The sequence below is a fragment of the Diadema setosum genome, chromosome 19 (genome assembly GCF_964275005.1).
Source record: "Diadema setosum chromosome 19, eeDiaSeto1, whole genome shotgun sequence".
In the NCBI taxonomy this organism is placed as follows: Eukaryota; Metazoa; Echinodermata; class Echinoidea; order Diadematoida; family Diadematidae; genus Diadema; species Diadema setosum.
The window spans coordinates 512,992-525,243 of NC_092703.1; the positions used below are offsets into that span (position 1 = coordinate 512,992).

Sequence of the window (12,252 nt, forward strand, 5' to 3'; positions counted from 1 at the left end):
AATGCAAGTAAAAATCATGTAGAACAATGATGTACATAAAGGGAAGTTAAAAAGTCCAGCAGTTATCAATATCAGTCATCATACACACAAAAAAAAATACATCATACAAATGTTTTTGTGTTAGCCTTAGGTTTGAGATGGGTCTGGGAAGAGTTGGAAGTTCATCAAGAGAATGGAGGAGTATGCTGTCTGAACCAATTTATACTGAAGCAAATGAATCTGTGCAAACATCTCATCATGTGGCCATCATTCTCACCATGGGTCAGTGAGGTAATCCTTCAAGAGGTGAAGAATGACGGCATTCCTTGCTCCGACGGTGTCTCCAGCCTCACGGAAGGCCTTGACCGCTGGCCCATAGCTGGCATTGTCCTCCTGCTGACCGGTCTTGATGGCTATCATGGATAAATCTGGTGCTCCTATCTCACCTAGACACTTGGCTGCATTGGGATGGACAAATGGAAAGTATCTAAGGACATAGTGTCTCCTTCACATCTAATGTATTCCTAGGCTAACACAGAGGGTAAAGGTCAGGCCAAAACACAAATTTGTCCTTTTGCATCACCTAACCCCAAAGTAAAGTCTCTTTCTTTATTCACAAAGAAATACAAATAATGCGTCTCATGCATAAACTGGTACTGGCATTTCATCTCATCATTTAAATTCTCCATGCCTCTTTTGTGTATGTATTGACATGTATGTGCTGACTTAGTTGAATGTCTTATGAGCCATTTGTGTTTGATGTGCAACTCTATGGGGCATTTTTAAAAAGAAAATTATATCTATAAAACAAAGATTATAACAGTATCATAAATCACTTCTACTCCAAAATGATCAATGGTTTATTGACTGGTATAGTATTAATGAGAAATGTAGGTTTACTATTAACCAGAAGTATAGTGTAACAACTTTATCTGCAACAGGTATTTCAACATTATTCTATTTATTGTACACAGCTTCTTTATCAATTGCTATGTGGAGGAATGCCTGCTTGAAAGGAGTACAGGGTAGGTCTTGCCTCGACACCATCATCTCCATTGCCACCTCAGAACATCAATCTCATCACTTTGTATGGGTACATAATCCTCACTTTGATATTCACACGGAGGAGAAAAAAAAAACTTTCAATTTGAATGATGACAAATCTGTCACTAAGTAGAGTGCAATGCACTTGCATGTGTTTGATGAACAATAATTTTACTTCCCACTATATCTAATGTAACACACAGAGAAATATTCTTATTACCAGCTCCACTTATCAGCATCCGTGCTTCTTTATCTGGGCTGTCATGGCAACTGCCACAAATTGACACCAGTTCACAGATGAGCCTTGGCAGCAGACTGGTGCTGGAATCCCCTGGAGGTGAAAGTGATGGTACACTTGTATATATTACACAAAGTTACAATAAAGGCAAGAAAGTATATCGACAGTACTACATAGGAATAAACATTGCACATTGTACAAGGGCTTTCTACAGCTCAGTTGGTAGAGCACTGGGCTAGCATCCAGATATCTTCGGTTTAAATCCCAATGGAATTCCATTCTCTTTGCTCAATTTTTCACATATGAATTACATACATTTCTGGTCAGTTTCCCTTTGTTTGTGTTTATTACATACATGTATTCAAAGAGCTGCATCACTTCTGTGATCCTCACATTTATCTCCAAGTTGGATCAGCCATTATTAACCCGTTGAAGACGAGTACCGAGTATACTTTGGGCAGGTGTCCATGGGAAATGTGTGTTGTAGCAAAATCAGTGACCGGTGAAGCAAAATTACCTCGCGAGAAGGTAAATTCTGGCGATTAATCTGTCGGCTGGAACGAAAGGCGAACGTATTGCTGGATGTGCGTGCGGGCTCTCCTATTATTACTCATTATTCATTGTAGTCTCTTTCGAGACTCCCGAAATAAAATATACTATTGTTCTGTGTATAGACTCTGTTTATGGGACTGTCTAGTGTAAAACTACCTGCATATTTAGTGAGCAGCTCGGCCAGTTCGGCCTTCCTGGAGGCAAGGTGACCACGGAGTCTGTCCAGTCCTTCTGGGGTATGACCCTTACCCTGCTGACCGCCACTCCTCAGAAAATAGCTGACCTCCTGACTGAAGTCACAATTCTATCGAAGCAAGAGTCAATGGTACATACATGTAAATAGAAACTTTAGTTATAGGCGCTTTGTAAATGATATCTATAATTATTATACATGGCAATAACAAGCATGAGAGAGAAACAAATCATATCAAAGCCATTAGAAATGGTGTTTTAACGGTCATTATGCTTTGTTCGCTGACATCATATATCCTGGTTTCCTTCAACAGTCAACAGACAGAACATAGAACTAACTGTCAGTGAATACTCCTATTTCCATTTGTATCACACAATAGCCTTGGTGTTTGACTGGAGCATCACTGCATAAATATTGACTGACTTTTGCAACACTTTTTGGTCATTTTTTTTGCCATTATTTATCACCCACTCATTTACTCATTCATTAATAAATATCATAGTGTCATATCATTATTCAATCTTTTATTCATTCATTTGTTCTCACACTGGTATTTCAACAAACTGCTTAAAAAACGGCTTCGCAAGTCAGAACTACATGTAGGAATACACAGAATTATCATGTCAGGGTGCACATTACTTTCTTCTAAGTTATGATGTTACATGTAACAAATACACAAATAAAATTCTGTCATAACAAAACAAAATAGTTGATGGGACAACTTATTCTTGAGGCAGAATAAGAGAGCACACCCAAGAAGACTTCAAGTCAATTCAGTCGATAACTATCTGAGTTCACTAAAGTTCCAGTTACAGAAGTATCAAGTACCTCAGAATCCCGGGACGACTGAGCAAGAAGCGCCCTTGCTTTGCGCATCTTGGCAGGGAGAGGGTTGGTATACTGCAGCATTGCACGTTGTGTGCGGCTGCTCTTCTCAATGAGTAATTGGACCAATGAACTCGCTTCTCTGCTGATGACATCATTACTACAATCCACCAATGGCACGACAGCCCTCAGAATGACACTGACATGATTGGTGAATTCCTGTCATGAAACAAACATCACGGAAAATGGACTTCTAGGCCTGGTTTTGTGAGAAACTTACAATGGTAACCAATACATGAAGGTTGTATCACATGAAATCCTACAAAATGTCACAGATTTAATCGAAATGACTCATCAATTTGCATCAGCATTCTTCTGATTCTCCTGTTACCTTTTAAAATAAATTCATACTTACTTCTCATGCCTAGCTTACTTTGCAACCATCAATGAATAAATCTCCCACTGACTTCAACACAAGTATTCATACATAATTTCCTTTTGTGAAATGAAACATAAAAAACAATGTAATCCTTGGCTTAATATCAAGTGTTGTAATCACCCAGCAATGGTATCCTTTGGAGGGGTCATAGCTGCTATATCATTGACAAAAACAAAAAATTCATTGTCAGAGTATTTTTTGCAAGCAACCAATAGCAGAATTGCAGGGTGAGGATATCATCTCCTCATCTACCTTGAATACAATGTATGTGGGAATATCATTCTTCAGGGGGAAAATAAATGAAACTTTGGAAATTCATACCATTTCATTACACATTCAATTTGATGAAACAATTTTGTTTTGCCTCACCATATAACTTGATGTTTTCATTGCAACTGATTGCCAAATTGCCCTACATCGACGTAAATTATTTACGTCGATGTCGGGCAATTTGGCAATCAGTTGCAATGAAAACATCTCGACGGAAGAATTTCATGAATTTGAATAACTTGATGTTGTTTAGAAAAGTCAACCAGAACATGAACTGTAATTGTGCAGATAGTGAAAGACAAAATTTTACCACATCAGATTTCATACACCTGCCTAAGCTTTGTCCCAGGAACTTGTAGTATGCAAATGGCCTTAAGGAAAGAAAAATTTGAGTATATCAGTCTTTTTTTTAGAGAGAAACAGAGAGGGAAACTACAGTTCATCTGTCCCCCATCTCCAACAACTATGCATGCTTACATCAGTGCACTTCTCCATGGCGACCTCACTGAGACGATGCAGGAGGTCTAGACAGGGTGGGACCAGGCTCGAAACCTGCCCCACCCCTAAACCTTCAAGGCTCCCAGTCTGACTCCTGGTAATGGTGTGAACTAACGTGTAGACCAGGTCCTGCAGCACAAAGACCCAGGAACCACCCAGAGTGGTACCCAGCTCTCGCACCAGGAGAAGAGCAAAGAGGCGGTAAGCCAGGAGGAGCCTGTGATGTTCATGGGGTTGACAGGACTTGGCCATGCGGATGTGAAGCTCTAGAAGTACTTTCTGAATGCTGTCCTGTAGGGTGATGAGAAATTGATAAAAACTCAAGGATCATATCATTACACATGCTATGCAATATCACTGGACAAGTTCAAGAAGGCAGCCAATGACAAGTGTGCATTCACATCATGTGACTATGCTTTCAATTTATGAAACATGAACTTGGTGAAGTGGTCAGTCAAGACAGTCACAAGTTAGTTGTAAATAAACTTACTATAGCCACAAGTTAGTTGTAGATATACCTACTACAATGTACATTGTATAATAGCCACAAGAGAGTTGAGCATGCATGTCATTATTTATTAGAGCTGTGCTAAATTTTTCTTTGCATAGGCAAGCTTGAAATACACTCAGTTTAAAATACACTCAGTGTAGTATGCCTTGTGTGTTTTGCACCAAATTAAACCAAATTTACAAGTTTGCTTCCACATACCATCAATTAATAACTATGCATCACATTTATAAGTCATGAAAGTCACCAGTCGTCATTGGTTATGCATACTGGGGGTGTTTCATAAAGCTGTTCTTAAAGTTACGAACGACTTCCGAACGACTGGTGATCAGATCTGATATACTATACTTATCAGAATTTCAGTAAATCAGCACAAAAACTGATCACCAGTCATTCTTAAGTTGTTTGTAACTTTAAGAACAGCTTTATGAAACACCCCCCGGCTAAGTTTATGTCCAGCAAACTGAGGTCATCCAACTCACATGGCTTTTAGAGAGGAGTGAGATAAGGGTGAGTGAACTTCCTCCAGCATGGCACTTTGTCAGGTAGTCAAGGGTAGCTTGGATGACATAGGTGGAGAAATAGGGAGGGTGTGGCTCAGGGTCACAGTCAGTGGTAAATCTGGAAGACTCGCTGGATCTACCACAGGGCTCTCGAAGCATCGTGAGAAGCTCGACCACAATGGAGTCTAGGTGGGCGTGGATCCAAGCATCACGAGTCTGGGAGTAAATCAAAAGAAAACTCTTAGACTAAAACAGCATCTAAAACAAAGATAAAATGTCACCAATATACTCTGCTTACTGTACAGTGTGACTTTAATAGCTCAAGGAAGAGATAATAAGTTTGTGTAAAGGCCTAATGATGCAGTTAGACTGTAGCCAGTCTGGAACCATACAGAGGTCTTGGTGATGGCTTACCATTGATTGGCATATAAAACAAATATTGACTGCTTCATAATTCAGCTCAAGAGAAATTTGACTGCATGCCATGTCAGAAATATATAAGATTTACTGGCTGGGTTGCCAGCATGATATATCGTATCCGGGCACTTACCCCCTGGGCAACCACCATCCGGATAACTACCACCCGGATAATTACCCACCAGGTCTATTCCCCCTTAGGGCAACTACCCCCCGGACAACTACCCTCCTAGGACAATCACCCTCTAGGGCCATTACCCCCTAGGACAACTACCACCCGGTCATCTACCCTCCTAGGGCAACTACCCCCAATGGCAATTACCCCTAGGACATCTACCCCCCAGATAATTACCCCCTTGGTAACTACCCCCTGGATGACTACCCCCCGGATAACTACCCCCCAGATAACTACCACCCGGATGTATACCCCCTGGATAACTACCCCCCGGATAACTACCCCCTGGATAACTACCCCCCGGATAACTACCCCCTGGGTAACTACCCCCCGGATAACTACCCCCTGGATAACTACCACCCGGATAACTACCCCCGGATAACTACCCCCGGATAATTACCCCCCGGATAACTACCACCCGGATAATTACTCCCCGGATAACTACCCCCAGGATAAATACCACCCAGATTACTACCCCCCCCCCTTAACCATACCCCGAACCCCGCCCCCGAAAGTTACCACCCGTTGTAATTTTTCCATAAGTTCATAACACCATATCAGAAGATGCACCTTTCTCTTACACTGTCATCATTTACTCTTTTGGCTTGTCATTTTCTACCGTTATAACACATTAGACGATAAACATAAGAAAAGGAGAGTTGATTGCACTGCAATTCATATTCCCTTAACATTAGCGAGGGACCCTTCGATTAAAGCCATAATTTCTGATAGGATCCGGGCACGGTTTTATAAAAGTTATCAGTCCTGATAAGCTGTCAGTTCCACACAATTACCACTCGTTGTAGGTCGATCAAAGCAGGTCCATGGTAACAAGTCAGTGACTTGAGCTTATCAATCAAGCAGAACCCATGGTTTTATTGAAATTATTAGAGACTAACAAGATGTCATAACTGGCAACTTTTATCAAACGGTGCCCTAATCTGTCATAAGAGTAAAATTACAGCTTGTTTTACATACAAGTAGAATTGTGCTAGTTTTCAAATTAAATGTTCTCGACACTGAAATCAAGTTCAAATATAAGTTAGTCTGATTAGAAAGAGTAAAATATTACGAGTTTAACGGTATTTTTTGTTTGTTTGTTTGTTTGGTTTTTTTTTTTTTTACAAAACTCCCCTAGTTGTTAACGAAGTCTTTTGTCCTGCACCCTCTTTTTGAATAGATCTATAGAGAGTTGTAGTTGACAGAATCCTTTTTGCATTATACGGCTGCTCTGTTTTATCCCGGCCATTTCAAGAGGGCTTTTTTTTTCACAAAAATATGAAACCTTCTTGGAATAACATGCTCTTTAATATTTTGTAAGGGGTTTCTAATTATCTCACCCAAAAGATGTTTAAAACCTGAAGTTAGGTCTCGACTAAAACCAGACGATATGAAAAAATGTTGGTTTTTTTTTTCCAATTCAAATAGCAAACGTTGTTCGAAAATAAAAATGAGAGACGTAATTTTCTGGGGGAGAGTTACTGTAAGAGGGGTGATTGGTTGGAGCCTAATTTTAATAAGGAGTAATTGTCAAGGGAGGTAATGCTCCGCGGTGATCATACCAAGGAGGTGACAATCTCTTCCCACATCCTTGATAAGTACTAGTTGTTAATGCCCAATGATGCAGTAGGGCAATTCTGAAATGAGCGTTAACGGTATAACAGTAAAATAGTTACAAAATTGATGAAACAATGCAAAGAAAGCAAATTAAGACAGAGACGAAGTACACAAATAAAGATACAGTGAACTCCCGTTACAACGAACACGGTTATAACGAAATTTCGTTATAACGAAGCAAAACTTCTGGTCCCAAAATTATCGCCATTAAAGTCTATGGTACAAAATTCGCTTATAACGAAGACGGTTATAACCAAATTTTCGTTACCACGCAGTCTTTTCTGAGCGCCACTGACAAAGAAAAACAAAAGAAATGTGCTCCTTTACAACGAAATGCGGATCGCATTCGAAAATGCGTAGCGGAACAAGCATTTTTATAGCGTCTCTGCATGCGTGAGCGAACGCTTCACATCATTGTATGTTCACTCCGTGTATCACGCACAGTTTCCGAGGGGAACTTGCGTTATTGTAATACAATAATCTGAATTCAGATAAGGTTTGTTTCATTGTTCCGAAGTCCTTTGATACAAAACACACAGATTTTGATACAACTAAATGTCCGTAATAGTTCGGAAATGAAATATTAAGCACATTTTGGCGTTATTCCAAAGGTTCGTTAATCCCATGATAAAATATGGTTCTTATTCTTATTCTTATACGGTTCGTTAGTCCGAAAATGATAGGAATTCTAAACGTTCGTTAATCGGAACATTACAAAAAGAATCGTTAATCCATGGTGGAAAAAGGTGAGTACACTAACAAAACTTAAGAATTGCAATCCTTATAATCGTCTTGAGATAAATAAATCTTCGAAATAACTAACCTGTCTATTTTTTTTTTCATTAACAAACTTTCTTCGGAATAACGAACCTTATTTCATTTCGGATGAAAAAGCCTTCGGAACAACGAACTTTCTGAATAGTGAACCTTTCTCATTTTTTTTTTTTAATTTATAGTTAACCTTCAGAATGACGAACCTCATTTCATTTTCAGATCAACGAACCTTCGGAAAATGAACAATATATAATTTTAACTTAAATTATGAACTTTCGGAATAATGATTCTTCGGAAATGCGAACTTTCAGATAAACAAACCATCGGAATCCCGGGAATGGCAAAACTTCGGAATAAGGAGCCTTCGGAGTAACGTAGTTAAGTAAAAAAAAAAATAATAAATAACCTTTGGAATATCGAACTGTAACCAAATCCTACACCGTCATTTTCTACACATGTGTGACACAAACAACTTTATGCTCTTTTTAAAATGTAATATTTAAACGAAATTAAAAAGGTACTCTCCCATTTCACATAGCTTTCCAGCGTATGATGAGGATTCAACAAACAGAAATTTATTTTTATGCGTGGTTTCCTTCTTTTCGTTATACATTGCATATTATTATAACGATATTTCGCTAAAACGAAAAAAAAACCCAAACAAACAAACAAACAAACAAACAAACAACTGTCGGTCCTGGGCATTTCGTCCTAACGGGAGTGCACTGCACATGAACACACACGAGATACATCCCTTGTAATGAGAGAAAGAGGAAAGGTGAGTAATGAATGACAGGAATAGACTACCTTCACGGTACATGGACAGAGAAAAGCGAGAGGGAAGATGAAGATGATGGGTCAAAACCAGGGCACGTGAGGTATGAGATATAAGCTCCTCAAAATAAAGAAGTGCTACATGGAGTTGTGGTAAACGATAGACGATTGTGGTTTAAAAAAAATGCTAAAAGTGAAGTGTAACATTTCTTCAAAATGTCTTTAGTTCAATGGTAAAGGCATTCAAACTTAAAACTTCTTTTATACTACTATCAAGAGAAATCCGAAATTTCGGAACAATAAAAGAAAATACAGATTTAGCGAAAATAGTTTTGGTTAAAGGCATTGACATTTACTGGATTACCGGGTAGGATATGCAGGGACAGTTTCGTTTTTGATGAACATAGAGTCAAAATACAGAAGGGAGGAATTAAGCTTGTACATAAATCGTCCTAAATGCAAACGATACATATCGTAAATCCTTAAGATGTTGTTTTCATAAGATGAAGTATCAGTATGGCATCTCCGTGATTCCTGGCAAATGATACAAAGAACTTCGTTTCCTGTACTAACAATATTCTTTTTATTAAAAGTAAAACTTGGGGGGGGGGGGGGGCAATGACCCGGGAGGTAGTTATCCAGGAGGTAATTGATTGGTGCACTGTCCTGGGGGTAATTTTCCTTTTGATAGTTATATAGGGGAGGGGGAGTTATAGGCCTACTTATCCGGGGTAATCATCCACGGGAAGTTATCGGAGGGGGTAGTTATCGGGTGGAAGTTATATGGGGTCTAGTTATCGGAGGAAGGGGTAGTTAACCTGGGGATAATTATACTGGTGGTAATCATGTGGGGGGTAGTTATCCGGAGGGTAATTATCCGGGGGGTAATTATCCGGGGGGTAGTTATCCGGGGGGTAGTTATCCGGGGGTAGTTATCCGGGGGTAGTTATCCAGGGGGTAGTTCTCCGGGGGGTAGTTACCCAGGGGGTAGTACTCCGGGGGGTAGTTATCCAGAGGGTAGTTCTCCGAGGGGTAGTTACCCAGGGGGTAGTTCTCCGGGGGGTAGTTATCCAGGGGGTAGTTATCCGAGGGGGTAGTTATCCAGGGGTAGTTATCCGAGGGGTTGTTATCCAGGGGGTAGTTTTCCTAAGGGGAAATAGCCCTGGGGGGTGATTGCCCTAGGAGGGTAGTTGTCCGGGGGGTAGTTGTCCTAGGGGGTAATTACCCTGGAGGGTAATTGCCCTTGGAGGGTAGCTGTCCGGGGGGTAGTTGCCCTAGGGGGGAATTTTCCTGGGGGGTAATTATCCGGGTGGTAGTTATCCGGAGGGTGGTTGCCCAGGGGGTACTGTTCCTAGAACCTGATATATGCATGAACAGCATACTGAAACTTGTGGGTATCAAGCGATACATGTACCATGCAAAAATTGAATCTCACCATTTTTTTGAAAAACACTTCTGTGCTTGAGCACTATAACCCAAATGGCACTTTGATTGAAATTCCTTTGCCAAGAATAAATTACCAAGAAATTACACACATAGCAAAATTATCACTTTAGAAAAGGAGTACATTTTCAGGTAAATTCAGTAGCATAAGAATCGCTGTATAAATATGAAACATTGTATACATATCACAAGTGTTGTATTCCATAGGGACAACGATATCTCCTGCACGTATACACAGATGAATACATTGAGCACAGAGAACAAACTCACATCTTTCCCGATAGCCGTCTCTAGCTCTCCAAGACACAGCACGGCCCAAGCAGCTCTCTCTTCTTGTTTTCCCTTGTCTTCTTCACTCTCATCACTGTGAGCCAGTAGGGGTAGGAGGCTAGCAATGGTCCGAGGGAAGGACGCCCTCAGGAGTGAAGCTAGCTCCATGTTTAGATCCTCTGCGATGGACTGTATAACATCAAATTCTTTCCTTGTGGCGAGGTGTGGTACTATAGTCGTGTGATGCTTCCTGGAATATTTAATTCAAAGCAAAGAAAATTTTGGCTTGTTAAGACTCAAGATAGCTGTCTTGTATAATGAAGAGATTCTCCTGACATCAAAAATTGAACAAATATAATAAGCATGATTCATATGTTGTAATGTGCAGTTGCACAAGTAGGTTTCTACCTTTTTTTTTTCTTGAGGGCAAAAGGGTCATTATGACTGCATTCCTATGAACTACTACTACGTACAGTCACAATGTCATGTAGATGTCAAACAGCTAGAATTGAGATTCTTGACATCATTCTAACATCACTCTGGAATCAAGAAACAAACATACAGTACATAATGAACAGGTGAATGTGAAATACATATTCTTCTGGTACCACGAAAAGGAGGTATGAAAGTAAACGTGACAATATACATAGTTCTGGTGAACACATATCAAAATAAAAGTATATCAACACTTGTTGGAGTACAAGCTATCAGAGCTGTAAAGCAAGTCCCTGGTTATGCTTTGATGAGTATAGGTAGGTTTGTATTAAGAAAAGTTTGCAATTCTCTGATGGCAAACTGCCCTCTATGACCACAAATGTCACAGTGTGTACTCAACTCCAGAATGGTTTAACAAAGAGAATACTTTGAAGCTGTTGCTATGCCATCAAACACCTCACCTTAAGAAGTCTTTGGTGGAGGAACATCCTAGAAGGGCGTAAGGAAATTTCCCAATGACATAATTTTCCTGCAGCCACTGATGTACCAGGTAGCTGAGGTTCAGTTTGGTGAGTTCCAGCCCAGACTCACAGGATGGTATGCTTTGGGCTATACAGTCTAACACCTTCAACAAGAAGAAATGTGACACAAGGCAAAATAAAATTAAACTAGTTACTGGTTGAGACAAATTTTGGGCCAAATTATTTACTAATAGGGTCCCATTGTTTATTTGTGGTATTTTTTAACACAACAATTACTGGTTTAATGTACTGAATCTATTAACCAACACATTTCATACAAAAAATAACCACTTTATACTATCAAGTTTATGTTGACCTCAATAAAACAAAAAATGAAGACAAAATGTGACCCACTACAATAAAAGGATCCTAAAGTCGCAGACGGGCGAGCCAAGCATGGCCCAGAAAAATGTTATTTTCAGGCCTTTCCTTTGATCATTTATCTTTGAAATTTCGGCAGATGATAGAAGATACATTAGACTGCAAAAGTATGTTAATAACAGAAATCCGAACGTTTTGACAGATTTTGGTGATCTGACTTCAAACTCTATTTTCTCGGCTCACCCGTCAGCGACTTTAGGATCCTTTTGTTGTAGCGGGTCACATATATTATTATCTAATAATGGGGCACTTGCCACACATATGATTTAAATTTATTTCTTTGAATCCTACTTATTTCAACACTGTCAGCTTTTATATGACAAATACTTGATATGAACTAGAAATGTCGCTACGGCGACTGGTGTATGCCTCCGCCATAATACATGGTTCTCCTAA

General features: G+C 39.7%; 1 protein-coding gene across 1 annotated transcript in view; it reads right to left on the minus strand.

Moving 5' to 3' along the window:
* Window positions 1-12,252, minus strand: part of LOC140242867 (serine-protein kinase ATM-like) — a 70,190-nt gene that overhangs the window by 32,940 nt on the left and 24,998 nt on the right. Inside the window, exons 26-33 of the mRNA XM_072322613.1 lie at window positions 11,416-11,579; window positions 10,520-10,769; window positions 5,029-5,265; window positions 4,018-4,329; window positions 2,835-3,050; window positions 1,970-2,117; window positions 1,244-1,354; window positions 257-437 (exon numbers count right to left, since the gene is read on the minus strand). Coding sequence (XP_072178714.1) covers window positions 257-437; window positions 1,244-1,354; window positions 1,970-2,117; window positions 2,835-3,050; window positions 4,018-4,329; window positions 5,029-5,265; window positions 10,520-10,769; window positions 11,416-11,579 — 1,619 coding nt within the window. The remainder of the gene's footprint in view (window positions 1-256; window positions 438-1,243; window positions 1,355-1,969; window positions 2,118-2,834; window positions 3,051-4,017; window positions 4,330-5,028; window positions 5,266-10,519; window positions 10,770-11,415; window positions 11,580-12,252) is intronic.